The sequence below is a fragment of the Tenebrio molitor genome, chromosome X, assembly GCF_963966145.1.
Source record: "Tenebrio molitor chromosome X, icTenMoli1.1, whole genome shotgun sequence".
Classification (NCBI taxonomy): Eukaryota; Metazoa; Arthropoda; class Insecta; order Coleoptera; family Tenebrionidae; genus Tenebrio; species Tenebrio molitor.
The window spans coordinates 7894232-7913979 of NC_091055.1; the positions used below are offsets into that span (position 1 = coordinate 7894232).

The window sequence follows — 19748 nt, forward strand, 5'->3', positions numbered from 1 at the left end:
TAACAAATGCATTTTAAAATTTTGCAAAAATCAAAGAAATCAAATTCCACTATGAAACAGACGTGTATTGTTGGTTATCTAACTAACCACCGTCGTTTTTTGTTTTTAATTTTTTCGGTAGGTTCAAATTTACAAGACAATTAAAAAAAGAGTAATTTAGAGTGATATTCGTCTTAATTGATTAGTAAATAATTCTATACTTACCTATGTTTTAAAGTTTGTGAGACGTTAGAATTGAAAATCTTTTTTGTAATATTTTTTGTTTGTTTCTCATATTTCATGTTTTGCTCTTTTTTTGTATTTTGTTGATTATATATATTTGTGGGATTGTGGGTAAATAAAAAGTATTATTATATAACAGTTTATTTTACATAGTCTATGCTTTTAAAAATCATTAATATTACATCTAACAAAAGAGAAAGGAACATGAATAAACCAGGCTTTCCAGTAAAAATGTCTGTAGTAAAATGTGCATCGCATGATATAATTTCTATTTTATCGAAAGCAAAGCACACGTAAAACACACTCAAATAACTAAAGCCGTAGACGAATAAAGCAAGCTACCGATATCGTGTTGGTCTAAGATGGTTTTGACTATAGATATGTTTATTTTGGCTAAGCGGCATGAGCCACAGTTTACCACCATTTTAATCTAACAGTTATTCCTTATACCGATCTATAACAACACGAAATAAACAATTTTCCTAAAATTTACATTATAATACACTGATCGACCCTAAGTTTGGTTCAATGAGGGTCCTTTTAATAGTTAGTGTAAGTTACGCAAACACGATCGAACCATGTTTAATAAAACCAATTTTCATGGACGGGTTAGCTCTACAAAGCTTTAATCTAAACGAGGCGTAAATTTCTAAAATTTCATGAAAATTCGAAATATCACACAACGAGTTTTGTAATTCTAATTAAACTAGTTAAGTGCATGTCAAAGACTGATGTTGGAATTTTCATGAAAACAACGCTATACAAACTTTTGTAATAAATCTCAACATATACACTACACGATTTTGTAAAAATATAAATTTTTTATCGCTAGTCATCCCAAAGTTCAAACGTGCTTGCTTGGAATTTTATAACAAATACTGAGTTTCTCAGGATAACAATAGTTTAAGCATTAGGTGTATATTTAACAATGTGTTTCTAAAATTGTGCCTAATAGTGCGTCGTATAAGTGTAGTCTTAACACTAATTACAAATATCTAAAACTTAGCTAAGTCATATTAAATACATGAGAGATATGTTTATGGATTCAGTCATTGTTGAAATAACTAAATTAGTTAATTCAATGCCCTTCAATCGTGACGAAACATCAAAATGGTCCAGTTTTAGCTACGTTTCAAACCACAACATTTTCACTTCAGGAATATTTGGTTTTCCCGCTGGTTACATTGACATTCATAATGGAGGGAAAATTTTGGCGCGAAAACGTTTTGATTTGATCTTTTTGCACACACTGCACGTGTCATGCAGTTCTATATTTACTGCATAATTAACACACCGAAATGGAACTTGCGACAACAATAATACTAATTAGTTGGCTAAGTGGGTTTTCGTGTAGTAGCATTGGTCTTAAGTGCATTAGGTACGGTCATTGAAGGACATTGACCCTGTTTAATTTTAAAAATATAATTGTAGCAAAATAAAATACCTTGTTAAAGCTATTATGATATGCATATAATTTATGTAAGCCATGACATTTTAGTAAAGCATTTTATGAATATAAAATAAAAAAGTTTGTCTGGCTGAGTAGATGTCAATAACTCACATAGGAAGACATTTTAAGATTGTACGTGATTGGATGTATGAAAACAAGATTGATGAAATTTAATGCGTATTTTCTGTCAAAAATGATCTGAGCAATACTTTAGAAATGATAATGGGATGACAATTCGTGACTAGTCTATCCTATAGTTAACAAACTAATATTAACAGTCAACACTGATATGTACAGAGTGATTATTTTAACCAAACAGTTCGTGTCACCATCGACACTTTCTTTTACAGATTAGATTACTTAATTTTCATTGTAAAAGGATATGTATTGAATTGTGCTTACTTTAAACAATCTCACTGTCACGACGGCGTCAACAGTTTTCGACTGATTATTGTTAACAGTAATGTTGAAACTAACAAATGATGAGGTAACGATTCGATTCGTGATGTCGAATTTGGCTCTATTTGCACAATCTCCACTTCTGCCATCTTGAAAATAGACAGCAGCAGGTGCGATATGAAGTCCGGATTGCGTGAATTTATTCGATCACTTATTATTTCTAACAGTTCGGCACACTGCTCCTGAAAATGAAGGAAACACAATTTCCAATTACATCTCCGCCTTTCTATTAAACAAAGATCAGTTCATTATACATAATTTGCTTTGACATTGACCAAGCATTTAAATTCAATTTCCTATTTTATTAACAGGCTGCTCTGCAGTTTTACCAACCGCGAAACCATCAATTTGGATCATCAAGCTCTAACCAAATCCGTTAAAACGCATTTTTTTTTTGCCGAAAACGACAATTACAGGTAGTGCAACGCATAAAATAATGACACTAATGCCGATGTAATTACTATTATTATTGTTATCGTGTAATTATATGTATAAACTGCGCTCAAAGAAAACTACCTCTCACAAAAATATAGATAATTCCTGCAAAATAAATGATGGTTATTAATTGTTTCATAACTTGAACAATTAATTTTTCTTTTACTTCAAAATAAATTATGAGAGCGCAGTTTTATGTGTCAGTTAACACTGACAAAGTAAATAGGTTATTATCTTATGTATTGATAGTTTTAAAAACTTTTCTCATTTTCTTTCTCGTATTTACCGAGCATCACAATAAACCATAGGTATATAAAACTTGTGACTCCTTTAATATGCTACAAATTCTTATTTGGAAATTTTGCCAACATAAATTAATTCGCTTAAAAAATGTCAATGAATTAGTCCACTGAAGAAAACGCCGAGAAAAAGAAGAATATAAGTTATATTCCGGCATGCAATACCGATTTGTGGTGGTTTATAGAAATGGCGCAACAATGTAACGGGGTCATTTACGTTGTTTTGTATCGAGCGGGTTTACTTTGAAAAAAATCCCTCAATTATTTCGCTTTTTCAAGTCATGCGATAGTTGAAATCTACATATTTTTGATTTTAATTTAATCTTGAACTCGCCTGACAGATTTATTAAGAAACAACTAAGTTTATCTCAGATCGTGGTTTCCAAAGTGTGAATATAAAAGAAAATGCAAGCAACATTTTTACCACAGTCGGTGTCAACTAAAAATTTTTTGCAAAACAATAATTGAGTTGCGATCGACGACTTGTCACGTGAACGGTATAAAATTGTAATTTTATGTATGTAATTGTAAAAACTAGATTACGTCTCGTGTGATATTTGCATTTAAATTGTGGATAAGTTAATTTATCGAAAAAAAATTTGAGCAATTTGGTGAAGACATGCGATTATTTTTTGCGCCATTCGTGAACCACCTGTTCGATAAAAGTTTTTGTTGGTAACTTTGTTTTCTTATTGTGTCCATTAACGCGCTTTATATTTTTTAGTGTAGTTTTGTAACTGATATAAAAGGTAATATCGTGAAAATTTCAACCCTATAGAATAGACCATAAAATAAAATAAATGTTTTTACGACTCTAGTAGTACTCCTAAACGAGCGACAGCGAAGACTCAAAAAATTCGACGGCTGAATTTCCATTTATTACCCCAACCACGAGCCGAGTGAATTAGTAAACAAAACAAGTTGTTTGTGATATTTGTAATGACTGTAATTTATAGGGGTCAAGGTTTTCGTGTCAATTTAGTATTTTATTACTTGTTTGGTTATTCGGAAGAAAAAGTTGTATCAACATCGTATTGGTTTGTAATTACGACAGGCCACAAAAGCGGGATTCGATCATTTTTCATCTGCAAGTGATAAATTAGAGGCCCTTGTGGTTTTTGTAAGTGGGACACTTTGTCAAGACAATCGCTGTTGGCAAAACGTTTGAAATTTATTATTTATGGCGAAATAAATCGACCTATTGTCCCATAATTGTTGAAACCAAGAAGTTAAATTCCGCTATAGAATCTTGTTGACTGCATAGTGATATGGTAAAGCCAACATACAATAGCTTTATGAAGCGAACCACGCTTTGCCGACCCCAGCCACGCAGGGAAAAATAAATGTTCGCTAGTAGCAGAGCGGGTGGTTAGGCTATTGTGAATATTGTATGTCGATCTTAAATCATAAAATTTGAATAGATCCTAGTGAATTTATTGATCGGCTCGAGTACAGTTAGGGGGTTTGATAATATAACGCTTTGGGCCTCCCACAGTAAGGATGTACAATTGATTTCAGAAAAAGACGGAGAATCGTAGACAATTTTTAAAAATCTTCACTTCCAATTTAGTACAGAACGTTTGTGAGGTCGTTAATCGTCATGTTAAGTACGATATCGAACCGTGTCAAGTGTATACAATATTGGCATCCGAATAAAAGGTGTTATTAGAATGATTTATTCAAGAATACCGCTAGATCGATAGTCGTTAATGTGACAAACAGAAACGCTGCTTATTTACCTTCTCTTTAGCTAAGCTTTCCATCGGAGAAAGCGTGGTATAATCAACTTCCTCCGACAACTTCCCCGCTATAATGACATTTTCCCTCGTCATATTAAATAATTCCAAGGTACATTGGGTCTGGAAAAAATAAAACACTGATCAGCAACGAGCAAAGTAAATGACGCAATTGAGTTTTTTACGATTGGAGTGTGGAGGTTTTTAAAAGGTTTAATAAAAACGTGTGAAACGACTCTTACTCCGTTGACGGCTTCTTCTTTGATAAAGTTTTGCAAAACTCGGACAACATCTTGAACGACAATTCTGGTTTGATTTATATTAAGTTTCTTTTCATCAACTTCGCTGTATCCAAGAAATAGAAAAACTCCTTGCGGTAAGTTGTAATCGCTTGGGGATGGTTTCATACAAATAAAACGTCCGGAATAGCACAAACACCGCCCCCTGAAAGCTTGATATGCGGGTGCAGCGTGGTTATAGTATGCGAATTCCGTTTTGCAAGGCATTCGATCTATACAAATGGTTTTACAGGATAACTTTTCCCCTACTTCACATTCGCAAACGTCCGAACATTCGAATTCATCTTCGTGATATATCTGAAAGAACAAACATTTAGGAGATATTAAGCGCTTACGATAATAAAACGGTTTCCGGATTCGGACCCGACAAAGCTCTATTGATTTTGCGATTTTTGACAGGCTTGTCAAAAATGATCGCATCAACCAATCAAATCGAAAAAACCTTTGTGAAACCGACCGTTCGATCACTCCTTCCCCTCTTTTTTGGTTGTCTCATATTTAGTGAAGAAGTAAAAATGTTTTGTCGTCGTGTGCGATGATAATTATCGGGGTTGTTTCGATGGTTTTTTGTGAGTGTGCCCGGGGCGAGAACGTCGGTAATATTTCGATTAACTAATCATGTGATTTTTCGACAAATCGGCGAAATCGCTTTGTTCAGAGGGGTGGAATAATGAAGTGCGTCTTTGGGAAATCAGTTAATTAGAGTTGTAGGGTAGTTGTGAGTAGTTTTCCGGCTGAAGTAAACTGCACGTGCACAGTTTGAATGCTTACCCTTTTAAATGAACCTTCTTTTATATATTGGTTGGGAAATTGTGGTCTCGGAAACACACAGTACTCTGGAAACAAAAGTCGTTTAGAATGGGCCCGTACGCGGGCACGTACGAGTGTACAGAAGCTCGTTATATTAATTGGATGCGATATAATTAAATAAAATTAATTACTCGGAGGAATGGTGGTGGTGGCCATCGCTGTGGTGGTGGTAGTGGCAGTGGTAGTAGTAGTCGTGGTGGTGGAAGTCGGGATGAACGGCTGCGGAGGTGGGATAAATTCGGCGATTGTGTTTTCCCGCGTCTGGAGCGGCGCTTCGGTGGCGGTCATCACGGTGATATGATGGATGGCGAAATTGGGTCTGGTCCTGACTTCCAACGGGGTGGTGGCTTTGGTGGTCGAGGGCGTCGTAAGTGCAGCCATTTCGGCCGCCTTTTTCATGTGAAAATCCTTTTGAGATTCGACTGAAAACGGACCGATTTAACGCCAGTCCAGACGATGATAAAGCGAGGAGTCTACTCGTCAAACTGTCAGAGATTCACTTCTAAACAAGTGTTACAAACACGCATACAACCTCCTCTCACTCAAAAAAAAAAAACGAGCGAGATTAATACAGAGCGCCCAGAAATGTGGTAGCAAGTTTTTCGATTCGTTCCGCAAGATGACACTTTTTTACAGAGACCTTTTTTATGCCTGGCAACGCCGCTATCTAAATTGAGATAAATAAATGTCAAGAATTGTCAAACGTAAAACATTCAAATTTAAATTTTATTGAAAATGTTCAAATTGATCACCATTATGCTCAATGCATAACTGAACCCTTCGAGCAACATCTCGACAAATTTTAGTGCACAAATCGGGGGTAAAAATTGTTCGGAAAACCTCCTTAACATACCTATTCCTCTAACAAATTCAAAAATTAAATGTTGCAAGATTGAACAAATTTGGCTTTTCGAAAGTGCCATCTCGTGACACTTTGTGTAAAAGTTGCTACCACATTTCTGGGCGCACTGTATAAGAGGGGGCGAAATGACGGTTTGACAGTTCTACTTTGCTCGATGGAGAGATAGAAACCTACCTACGCAGGGATTCACCCAAAGCAGTCTTTGCCAACCTAAACATTCGTACAATTCCGTCATGTCCGTACCCTTGCAGGCGCACGTGGCCCGCAAGTTCGTACCGAGGATGCCTAACATGGCCGTCCTGCACTCGCCAGGTGACCCTGCACATTTCTTGGTGACGCTGTCCACCGCGCAGGACTGCTCGTAGTACTCCAGCCGAGATCTATGAGTTCCAAAAAGACCAAAGATTTATGTTTTAGACACTGTCCCACTCACATTGGGCAGATTTGAGTGTTCTCAACAGAAATTGCTGTCTGTTTTAACACTGTTCCTCAGCAAATGTACTCACCAGCTTTTTGCCGAAATACATACCTGCACTCCTTATTCTCTCGGCAGTTTTTAGCCAAAGACAAACAAGTCGGTTGAGGAGATCCTTCAATTCTTTGCGCGCAAACTGGATGCAGTTTTTCCTGCGCTATCAAACACTGGTCCTGCTTATTGTCTGTTTTTCTAAAAAACAACCCAACTTCAAGTTCTATCAGATTCTAGCGAAATTGCTATAGTAGAAGACTCGATTAAATTTCCATTTGTTGTGGCAAATTGTAAAATAATAAAAGAGTAATCGACTGTTGAGTGTTCCTTTTGTTTCTTGATTTAATCTGTCAATGCGACTGTAAAAATAAATTTCAGTTCGTATTTTTAATTTAGTTTTGAACCATTTTCAAACAATTCGATCTAAAGTGGAAATATTGTAAAATTGACGATTTGAAGCGTGACAAATAAAATAATTAAACTACCGCGTTGATTTTAAATTTAATTAACGCCGTTTTTGTAATCGGATATCCGTAATTAATCTGTCAGCCATTAGTTGCGCGCGATTATTATTTTTGGGACGGATCGGGAGTAAGAATTTCGTTTTTCGTCGTAAACATTTGATTGTTTTATTTAATCATATCTTCGAATCTCCCTGCATCGCAAGAAATCTTCATTAATATTACAATGACTTCAGCTCTGGCTGAATTGTGAACGCTCCATTTGCAAGCTAATATCTCTCACGATATTTTGCAGGAACACATATTAGATATAGCGAAATCCCTGATGAAATAGCGCAGCAGCGTAAAAAAATTAGGAGCAGATTCTTGCTGTTTTTGTTTTTAATATAAATTCGATGTGCGATACAATGTGGAAGAATCGCTCCAATTTATCGTCGATATTCGGTTATTTTTCAGCTGGTTCCGTAATTTTAAGTGAAAGCTTGAAAACCTTGTGGATGATGTCGTTAAGAAGTTATATGGCAGCCTCTATCGTTGAATTAAACCTTTTGCCCACTCTAACAGCGCAATAACGGAAAGAAGAAAAATTTAATTTTCCACATGTTACGCGGTGATCGGATAAAATTCACTCACCAGTTTAGGTGGTGACAAATTTCGACGTGAAATTACTTCCCACGAGATGTGCACCGTTTCGGTTCGATTAGTTTGAACAACAAATTAACATGTATCGATTCTAACAGAGAAATGAAAGACGTAAACAATGAACCGAGCCGAGCAACTACAAAACATCCAAGAATAATAGTGGTTTGAAAACAATTTTGTGGAACATATTTTTACTGAAAACTCTGGTTCTGGTCGGAAATTTTTTGTTAAACGTAAACGTCATTTTTGTCAGGTTGTTTGGATTTCCAGGTGGGGTGTGAGTTGAGTTAGTTTGACAGAATTGGTGCAAATGAATTTAAGGAAACAATTAGAGCCACAAGTTTTGGATGAAAAAGTGGTTTTAATTAAGTTTTGATTTTTTGTGGGGCGATAGGATGAGGCAAGGTCGAGAGAAACTCGCTTTGGCTGCGGAGTTAATTGTCGGAAATCCGTGTCTTCTACTATATTATGGATGTACCTGTGTTACTGGCTAGAATAAAGTGTTGAAGTTGATATTTGTAGTCGTATGAGTTGGTTGAGATGAAATGTTCGAGTTAGAGATCGGGTGTTTGTGTTGAAAGTATCGTTTGTTTCGGGGTAGTTAATTAATTTGTGTTTTAACTGTATGATAGACCTTGGGCTATAATGAAACAAAGCGTACTTGCAAAGACAAAAGGCGATTTCGACGTTCCAGGGGAGGGTCGGTTTTCTGTAAAAACTCTGAAGAGCTTCCATGCAGGAGTTTCTGTTGCACCGAGACATGTCGCAGTGGAGCAAGATGGGGTTCAGCGACAATTTGCAGTGGTAGTTGTTATTGCAGCTTTCCATAGCTAAGTGGCAGGTGCTTTGAAATATTATCTTAGCTACCTCGTTCGATTCTGAACGGCTATGGTCAGTCGAACCTGAAAGGAGCTCCATTCACTGACAGTTTGTTAGAAGGGGTGTGTTTGTCGACACTCAGAGTTTGTCGATTTCGATTTACTTTATTTGTCTTGGCTCTTAATAAACAGATGCACGGCATGCTCGGCAAAGTAAATCGCAAAATGACGACGTTTTCTGCATTGAGAGATAATTGCCGACGGTCCTGGAGAGGACTTGAAAAATTTAGTGGGGCGGAATTGAAATTTCAATTAATAATTAGTGGGAGCGGTCGAGCAATATACGAAAAATGACATGCCGAGATGGATAGTCGGAGGTCCGGGGCCGAGGGAGTCATCGGTGCATCAAAGGGGTTACCAGTAGATCATTCTGCACAAGTCGAGCGCATGAGATATAATGTAATATATATAATATATATAAAGTATAATACGTGCGATCCCCAAACAAGAGACCATGCAGATGGTTCTACGTGCCGGGGTACGAAGTGCATCAAACATGTGCACGACTTCTATTGAATTTCAAGAATCTGGCTAAAGGCTTACTGAATTCGCATGCACTCTGCACTGGGCCGAACGGACGCGACGCAGGACGAAGGACCCAGCTTTCACACCCGGTCTTAATCTTACTATTGCCGATGGTAACCAAACATTCTACCCTTTCTCATAAACAACACCGAAAAGAAAGATCAGAAGAAAGTAAAGCGTATAAAGTGAGAGTCGAGATACCAAGCGATTTGAAAGTGTCACTGCTATCAACAGTCTCCGGGTGCGAAGATCATCTTTCAACGATGGACACAGATTATTCGTATCACAAAATAAAAAAATCAAACAACTAAAACCCGTCAAATTTCTAAGCTACAACAATTTGTAGCTGTCTGACGGAAAAAAACTAAAGCAAATTTAATTAAATTATATGTACAAACGTAAACAGCTAATTAATTATCCAACAGCAAAGTAATCCTTTACAACAAAAAATTCAAAAGCAACTTGAGTACATTGACGCATTATTAATATGTATTATTTACTTTTTATCACTTAAAACGTACGTACATTTTCAACCAAAAATATTCTTTTGTTTTTTATTTTTGCCTAAGGCAAAGAGAAAAATAATAACAGTAAAAACGTATGCAACATTTTTCCAAGAATAACATTTTTTTCTAAAATTAAGTAAACGTTTATTTTTGTGAGTGGAAAACATATTTTTTAAAGGGCTTTTCTGTGGCAAAACTTTTTTTCATAATAGCAAGTTTTACTCAACGTTAATTACAATGGGAAATTCCGTCTGAATATTTCTTGTCGTAACTGAAAAAAGTTCGTTTACTATTTTCAATTAAAAATTGTTTAATTGTTAAAAGCGATGTTTAACATTTAAAACATGTTTTCCTATTATTCTTAACAGATTCTCTCCTGTTTTTTTGGACAACTAGCAACAAATGGAACATGTTTCATTTTATCACAAGAAACATTAAATCGTCCAATTTCGTCGGATAAACTCCGTGAGTTTGTGAGTTAGACCATTGAACAAAATAAATATTGTCTAAAATGTTCGTACACATTTGAGGAATTTTATCACAAATTGTTCATCGATCTCTGGCATGAATTTTCATTTTCTATGTATTGCTGATCACACTATTGTCAGGTGTCATGTTTTTAACATTGCTAATTAATGCATGCTATTAAATTTAATCCAAAAGTTTATTTTATTGATACAATTAGTGTTAAAATAGAGTTTTTGATTTTTCTGAGTTGTTTCCATTATACAGAGTGTTTTTTTAAATGCTAGTACAAAAAAAGACTGGTAATAGGTGAGGATGAGTAGAACTCATACACAAAAAAATTATCTAATAAAAGTCTTTTCGTTTTCGAGATAAAAATAAATTAAATTTTGGTTAAAATTGTCAGTAGGTACGCTACTGAATTAAAGGGAATTAAAAACGTAACTGGGGGTTGTCAAGCAACAATAATTTTGTTGTATTTTTGTTCATGGCATTGCCGGGTTGCTATGGTTTAACTAATTATTTACTATTGTTATGTCTGTGGCGTAGAATGTGCATGGACAGGGTTAGTTTATCCCTATCGTTTTAGATGTAAAAAAATGGTTTTCTGGACTCTTTGAAATCTCCAGATGACTCAGTTTTTTTTTGTACATACTAGTATTTAAAAAACATCTGTAGATGACCACTGTTGACTGATAAGTTAGATGAAAACTCAAACACACTAAATTTCGTTGAGATAAAACGTACATAGAAATTGTTAATCTTCCTCTATGATAATAATAATTAAGAAAGTTGCCAATCACAAAAATGACGAATGTATCGGGAAAGTCTGAAATATCTCACCGAGTTAAACGAAATCTAAAATCTATCACTCATTAAAACATAGGAATTTTTTAAATGTTCGCATTCAAGTGTACAATAAATCCTGCAAATAATAACTTGCGGCTTTCAGTTCAGTTGATTGATACGAACTGTTTAAAGGTAAAATTTTCGATTCGGAACGTTTTTACAGATTTTTGAAATTTGCCGGTGTAAGAATAGCAAAACAGCAATCTCTAACGGGTGACTATTAAAATTTTCACTTGGAGTTGGCTTTGAACGAGTTTTTATTTTTTCTGTTACTTTATACACACGTAAGAACGAACGACAAATGTCAGTCAGTACAACTGAAACATAACCAAATTAAGAGAAAAAACATTTATTGAAATGTCAAACTTGTCAGTGTCTAAGGTGCAACGGAAAACAAAGAATGATCCATAGCCAACCCTAAGTGAAAATTTTAATAGTCACCCGTTATAAATTGTTGCTATATTTTCAATACAAATGAGCAAGTTCAACGACAAAATTTCGATTCGGAACGTTTTTAGTGTGATTTTTGAGATTTGGCGATATAAAAACATATTTAGAGAGGCACTAATTCCTAACATTCAATGGCTTTACTTCACGTACTTTGTCCAGTATATTTAACGTACTATATTAATCATGTAAATTATTAATGCAACTGAAATTAACTGCGTCAACTGTTTATTTATTGTATAAAAGGTAACAATTAATTGTTGTTTTTTAATTCTTACGAATAAGAGGTTCTTTATTGTTAGCAAGTACGCATGCCAAATACATTATTAAAATTTCAATTACCGATTCTTTTTTTCGGTATTTTTGCAACCCGGAACACAGCAAACACCTCCCCGATTGATCAAACTTTTTTTTCTAAATAATTTTCATTTCTTACTTTGAAAAATCCGATTTTACACGTCGTCAAATACGAAACCAACACCGAAAAACGCCGCGCTCCGCCGCTTGGCGGCGCGTCAATCGATGTCAGACAATGTTGTGTATGGCAATGCCGGTCACTATTTTTTTCGTTCCAATTTCTAAAGTAGGATTTTGGCATGACTGTTGTATCTTTTCGAGCGAAAATTATTTTCAAAATAAAATTCACGTAAATGTCAAAATTGACAAGTGCCAGCTTATCAAGTTACATCACACAACGTACCTATTCAGAGATTTTGTTTTCCAGAGGAACCTCTTATCTTTTATTTTTGTGGATCACATTGTATAATTATAAATTAATTGTATTGAAATTGTATTTTTTTTTAATGTTTCTTGTGATATGTCATGTAATTATTCAATGACATATTTAATAAAAATATTAATTAAAACAAAATATAAAAAATAAATGTTTATTTATATCAATTATACATTATCGTTTTTATTTTTTTTAGAATGTTCAGTATTCAATTTTAGTTTTGAATAGTGTTTAGAAATATTTTTGTCGAATAATTTTAACTGTAAATATAATGGTAAAGGAAATTAAGTAAGAAATTTGACATTTCAGAAATAAACAATAAAAACTAAAGTACAATTTGGCAAAGTACAAAACGCAAATACATACATTGTTTTTTTTTTTTTTTTTGTTATTGTGACGGTGTAATATGTACGTAGTAGATATATGCAGTTCATTTGGAAAAGAATGCAGTCTTTTAGAAAATAATTCACAAACCGTAGAAAAACCTCTAAAAAGAACATCGAAATGAGAAAATTGCTTTATCGAAGAAGAAATCAGAAGAAATGCGGAAGCACAATGAGGGGTTAGATCAAAAGGTGAAAAATCTATACGAATTTTGGTAGCGACGAGGTATATACGAGCGTGGTCAGAGAGCAGTGACGTTTTCATATCGGCTGTGGAGAGAATTCGAAAGTATCGAGATTTTATGGAAAGAGCAGAGTTGCGTCAAGTTGACGATCGCTTTGGGGTCGTACACCCTCGGTGTGGATCAGAGAGGCTGGCCTGGCCGCCGCCTGCCCGGTCGACCCGCGTGTCCCTCGAACGCCCCGACGACCGGACTGGCCCAAACCCCGGGGTTCCACGAGCTTCTAGAGCCACTCTCGTTGTCAGCCCCGGAGTCGCGGCGCTCGTATACCTACTTGGGTACTTCTGGTGCTGTGCGGACACCCCGCCGGCAGACCCGTCGAGATCCTCTGGATACGGACTGATGTTAGAGCTCACCGGTGGTTTCCCATTGTTCTTTAAGACACTCACACTGATGTGATTGTGGTCAGCGTGCGCGTCCAGTCCGTTGGCCGCGTCTACTAGCGGGTTTTCGACAATGGCATTGCCTAGCCCGTAGTCAAATGAGGCAGACGTATTGTCCGAAGCTGAAATCAGCTTAACTGAAATGAAGTCCACCGATCTGACGCTACGCTAACAAGGCGAAAGACACAACCAAGGAAACAATACTGTACAGAAGTACTGTAGAGAAAGCGCTCTCACCCGGAACGACGAGCTCTGGAAACTGTAAGGAGGTGACGAGCGTCTCTTCTACGGACGAGTGAGAGCCAAAGGCGGTGCTGTTGGTGGCGGTGCCTGTGGCGGTGCCCATGCCAGTGATTGTGCCGGTGTTGCTGTGCGTGCGGAAAGTGCCGTGGGCTGTGCCGTGCGTTGAAGAAGGGAACAAAAAGTAAGGATAGAGGTTGGTGGGTGGTGACCAGAAATTTCTAATAAACTCCTGATCGGGATCTAGTGGAGGCTGTGCAGTTTCGGGATACGGAACAGGTGGAAGAATGTCTGAAACAAAGTAAATAAAGAAAAGAGTACCGGAAGGGGCACCGGGATGGAGTACCACACCGACATGCTCTGTGCTAGTCAACTCGGACCAATCAAATTCCGGAACTAGTGCAACAGGACCCACTTCGACATGCAAAAACAGACAATTCTGGATCTGGAACGGGCTGACTCTCTCCCTGACACTCCCCCCAAGCAATAGACCCTTCTTCCATTCTATCGCCGTATCATTCACTCCTTAAGGTGGAATTAAATCAACGTTCTCTGTGATCGTGCAGGCACATCGGATTAAAGGATTGGAAGAAACTGATCAGATTGTAGGGTCAGAATCAAAGGGATGTAGCAGCCGCACAAGATGGCTGGAGACGGATCGGAAGGATGCCTACTTACCCACGCAGGGGTTGTGGTTTACCATGCTGAAAATTCGATCGCATCGTTTCTTGTTATGATTATTCGGACATATGCAGCCGAACATGGGAGACCGACGCAAATTGGTCCACGACTTGTGACACAGATCTCTGTAAGATGTGAATCGTTTCATTTCGAACGCGATAAAACGTATAGGGTTGAAGGTTATTTAATGCCAGTGGCGGCGCGTTCGACTCGGGGAGGCTAATGGTTTTCTGAGGGTTTGTATTACACGTTACGCACATTTATCCAATAAAAATGCTTCTCTTCTCGACGACATTTATTACCTAAATTGTAATAATTTAGAGTATACAATATTAATCGATGCCCAGCAAGAACCATCCAGTAACTTCGAGCCATAAATTAAATATTATATAAATATAACAAAATATATTTTTCATTCAAACTAAACTCCAAAAACCATAATACGTTTCGATAAAAATAAAATAAAAAGTTTAGTTACAATTCTTCAATGAGGATGTTATTATAATATGACAATAACCAAAAAAAAAAATCGTCAACAAAAAAAAAACTGTCAAATTGTTTAGTTAGAAATTGTGGGCAGGAGGTCTTAGGAGTAAAATAATGGAAAATCTGAAACATAATAAATGACTACAAAGTCACATACATCATTTTTCTCACCGATATAACTTATTTGGATCATAGAAAATACAAGACAAAGAATATCCCTTTACGAAGATTTTTTTTAAATGGTGGAGGCGCCGGGCAAAGTTAGAAATAATGTAATGTAGTTTTTTTTTTGTTCTAGAAGAAAATGTAATTGTTGTGATGTAACATTTTTATATACGCACTGGACGATAAAACCTTCAAATTGCTGCCCATAATATTAATTTGAATAAATGAATCAATTAGGATGGTCTAGGCACCGGCAAAATAATTTTTTGTGTTCAAATAAGCTGGATCACATCGAAAACGATTATTTTAGAGATTGTGTCGTAGCAAAGCAAATATCAACCTCCTGAAATTTATATCTTTCACATTTATTGACTTATCAATATGGTGTTGTGGTTTGAAAATAAATAAATAAATGCGAACGCAGAAAATTTGGGGTTTAGAAGCAAGGTTTATTGTTTATTATACAAATAAATTGTAGAGCTACTGTCGTATAGAATTCAATGCTAAAAGTTCTTGGACAGATAAATTTAAAAAAAGTAAAAACAAAACCAAATGTTGGAAAATTGGATATAGATTTGTTGATTTTTTAGTCATCGAGTTACAACGTAATGGAGTATCTGTCGAGAATTTATTTAATAATAATAAGATCATGTGAAAATTGTAATAATTTGAAGACTTTGTACCATGCGATTAACAATTATTTTGATCAAAGAAGATGGCCGCAGGTCGACAGATGTCTGGAATTCACGGAAGTATTTTTGGTTGCATATACCTATTTAAATTTTGAAATTTTTGTGGAAACTCAGCCAAACAGGCAACGGCGCTGTATGTCCATTCTCCGTTATTGAAAACACCATTACGATCCAATGATGAACCTTTTATGTTCTGAAGTAAAAACCATGTTTGCGTGAAAATTTGATAGTGACAGTTGTTTGACGTTTACTAGCTGAGTTGTCAAAAAATCTGACACTGTCAAAGCCATAGCCGCCCCTTATCTAAGTAATTGTTGATCGCACCGTACTTGTATGTGGTTCCTTCTGGGCTGAGGCCCGGCGATAACCGACGTAAGCGTTTCAAATGATGTATTTCTTTTTAGTTGAACGAAAAGTGAAAGAAACGTGGTTATTGGTGTTTAGTTGGGAAAGCGGAGCCTCCCTTGCCTGTGAGAAACCGCCACTGTTTAACTCCCACTTACCTGTCGTCCATGCGACATTTGTTATCTCGCACCTTGCAGTTGGATTTGAAATCCTCGTATAGTTTGAGACATTTGCCTTCTTGCTGGCATACGGATAAGGCGTAATTGCACGTCGGCAAAGCGTCCACGGGGTAAGGGTCTTTCTCTAAAATGAACCACACAATTACTGTCTCCCCATCGCTCAGCCCCTTCAACATTCCCGATGTATTATGATATCGTTATTAGAAGCAACGAGGGAAAGCAGTTGAGCCTTAATTGTGTTCCTGCAGCATCATTTCCCAGCTTGCTCCAAACACTCAATCGCAACAACCGATAAAGCAATCAAACAAGTTCAAATAAAAAAGGAAGTACTAAAAGTTGGGCTCGCGGCGAAGAACGCGTTGGACCGACAATCACGAACGGAAGTGGAAAACAACGAAAACATACGTTTCAACAAGACGGCCAATTGCCTATTTCAATGCGACTGGACGATATTTATGGCGGAGGTTCTCGCCGGGATAGTACAAACTACAAATTAAATGCGATCTGTAATATGTGCCCATTCTTCAATCTCGACGTCGACGTTTAACGAACGGAACTAAAACAATTTCCAACACTCGGACAACACAAACATTATATTAGCGCAAATATATCAAAATGATATCCTGCAAGGAAATCCGGACGCCCGATTTCACCATCAACGACCAATCACAACATCTAACACACAAGATAAAACGCTTCTTCCGTTTCACCTTAGAAAAAGCGCACCGAAACAGATTACCAACTCGAAAATATGGAAATAAGTCACGGAGGCGTTCGCACTCGATCAACTACAGTTAAAAATGGAGATTTGTCTCTCTGACGAAATAAAAATTGCTAAAAACGAAGCGGCTGAAGTCTGAACCATTAAAAGATAACTGTCTTCTAAATCAGATCAATATCTATATTGCCATGTGTTACCGTAAACCACATCTTGATGTATCATTTGATGAATATTCAGACCGAATAAACGTTAAATTTAATCTGCATAGCACAACAGAATACTTGATACGGAAGCTGCTGTTGTTTATTTTACCACGATAAAAGTAACCAGCGAAGGTTGTTTAGTATTTAGAAAAGACATCTTAAAATACTCCTTTTTGTGTCTTTCTCTTATATTCCGCTTGTAAGATGTGCCCAGTTAAAATATAGCTGTGTTATCCTAAATCGTGTTTTTTTTTATTTAAGAACTTAGGTAGTCGCCGGAAAATATAATACGGTAGGAACATTAGGTATTCAGAGGGTGAGTCTTCGTCGATGTAATCTAAATGAGCCGTAAAATGACTGCTAATAAAAAAATACACAATAAGTGCAGTTTAAAAGTGGAAAAGAATTAGATGTGGAGCGCCGTTGTTGAAAATGCGAGAATACGGAAATGAGCTTCAACCACGGTTACTTCCGATCTGTCGTTTCAAGCGAAAAATCCATTTTCACTCTCGAACTACTTTCAAATAATTATTATTTTAGGCGTCCATTCTGCCGACTTTATAAAAAATGTATCGCGATAGTTATGGAGTGGATCCCCGAGGGCGTCCTTTCAAATCGATCACTTCAAAAATAATTAACATCGAAATGACACAATCCGTTAATTTCATTCCTGAAGCGTGAATTATGATAACAATTTTTCACTTGACGAGAAATATTACTTTCCGGATGATAGTCGTATTTTTCAGCGCTAGTTTTAATAGATATTCTCGGAGCGGTGGATTTTCGTGAGCGGACTTTAAAATTAATGGAAAATAGTGGAAACTCATTCAGGTGTCTAGATTTAGTTAAACCCTCCATATTGTCCCTTTTGATTAGAGTGACCGGAAGCTACAACCCCATGATTGCGTGCTGGAGGAGGAAGAACTTTATATTTCCAGCCGGCCTCCTTCTCCCCTATCGTTTTCAGCCTCATTTCCGTTCGTTACGTCAAAATTTTACGACGGGGGTAATACATATTTTCAAATTTTATTATTAGATTACTCGTCGGTTGAAATTTCGAGGGGCCTACATATCTTGAGAAGAACCGACTTTAGAGCGGTTCATAAACTTGCCGTAGTGGCTAACACGAATTCGACATCAAGAAGTCTTCATACCACCCGTAAAATGCACCCAGAATCGTATATCACTGCAACCACCGACTGGACCTCGACACGTCGCTCCCGGCTTAAAAAGCTCGGCTTAAGCGGCATACATAAATTTTAATTTAGCGCGTTTGTTATTTCTCCGTGATTAATTCTAAATAAGTTCAGACTTGTATTCCAACTTTTCTACCCTTGTTAAATTTAAATATTTACCGAACGCACCGTAAAAATCTCCGATTAATTTATAATGCCTCCTGGAAGTTGGCACAGATTTTAGATTTCTCGCATTAGCGCTCATTAACGCGTTCATGACTTCTTTCGCGGCCTAAAAGCGCCCCCACAATTCATATTTGATCAGTGAAATATTGAATGCGGAGCGTAAACAGACGATTGATTGACTTTATTTGTTGTTTAACTTATTCATGGGGAAATGTTTGTCTCTGTGTAAGAGATCTGAGTGATAAAATATTGACACGTTAATATTTTCTTATTCAAGAAATTTACCTTTTTTCGTGACGAATGAGCACGGGTGATCGAAGAGAAAGTCCCTGAAGGAATTGCATTCTGGGTCCGCGTGAGGTTCCCGACACAAACATGTTGGCTTGAAGAATGGAAAGGCTTGAAGAGTGCGAAGGGCCGCCTGGCATTTCGTTACAGTCACTGTTGAACATGCCACTGAAAAAAAGTTTCAAACTCTTAAAACATTTATGGATTTAACAGACTTTCGAATTTACAAAACATCACTACAACTTGTCCTCTGACAGCCACGCTAAATAATACAACGAGGATTATTTCGCACAAAAACTTAATAAAACGCTTTGTTTCAATATTAAAAATACATCTAAATATTACTAACATTTCCGAAAACACAAACAACGGCTTCTTTAGAAAGATGTAACATAGTCACGAAACTATCATTGTCGAATTTAGTTTTAATAATTTATCACGTGCAAATTTAGTTTTATTGAATTAATTATCGCATATACAACGTGTTCCACAACTAAGTATTGGGTATGTATTCATTTAATTTTCCACAAAGTTGGCGTTGAAGAGTCGATTGTGAACGCACCACTCGCCAGTCTGCAGAGTAAAAACCAAAAACACAAACAACGCAAAAAGTGAGGTTAGATTAAAGAGCTGATCCGTGATCCGTAATCCGTGGTGCGTTTACAATCGACTCTTCAACGCCAACTTTGAGGAGAAATTTAAATGAACACCCAATACCTACATTAATTTCAATTGGTATCCGAATTGGTTGTTGAATATTAAGGCATAAATCCGGAAGAGTGAAATTGGAATGGTGGTGTAAATGAAAATAATTGAGGAATTGAAAGCGTTA

At 36.6% G+C, this 19748-nt stretch overlaps 1 protein-coding gene across 3 annotated transcripts in view; it reads right to left on the reverse strand.

Annotated features, from left to right (window-relative positions):
* Positions 1 to 347: 347 nt before the first annotated feature.
* Positions 348 to 19748, reverse strand: part of Gfrl (Glial cell line-derived neurotrophic family receptor-like) — a 141699-nt gene continuing 122298 nt past the window's right edge. For 2 of the 3 annotated variants that reach the window (XM_069061530.1, XM_069061529.1), the window contains exons 3-15: positions 18914 to 19084; positions 16323 to 16467; positions 14474 to 14601; positions 13793 to 14086; positions 13447 to 13677; positions 8806 to 9046; positions 7102 to 7239; positions 6747 to 6952; positions 5842 to 6132; positions 5672 to 5736; positions 4844 to 5197; positions 4605 to 4724; positions 348 to 2313 (exon numbers count right to left, since the gene is read on the reverse strand). In XM_069061530.1, coding sequence (XP_068917631.1) covers positions 2092 to 2313; positions 4605 to 4724; positions 4844 to 5197; positions 5672 to 5736; positions 5842 to 6132; positions 6747 to 6952; positions 7102 to 7239; positions 8806 to 9046; positions 13447 to 13677; positions 13793 to 14086; positions 14474 to 14601; positions 16323 to 16467; positions 18914 to 19084 — 2606 coding nt within the window. In that variant the 3' untranslated portion in view covers positions 348 to 2091. The remainder of the gene's footprint in view (positions 2314 to 4604; positions 4725 to 4843; positions 5198 to 5671; positions 5737 to 5841; positions 6133 to 6746; positions 6953 to 7101; positions 7240 to 8805; positions 9047 to 13446; positions 13678 to 13792; positions 14087 to 14473; positions 14602 to 16322; positions 16468 to 18913; positions 19085 to 19748) is intronic. The other variant, XM_069061531.1, reaches the window with a different exon arrangement.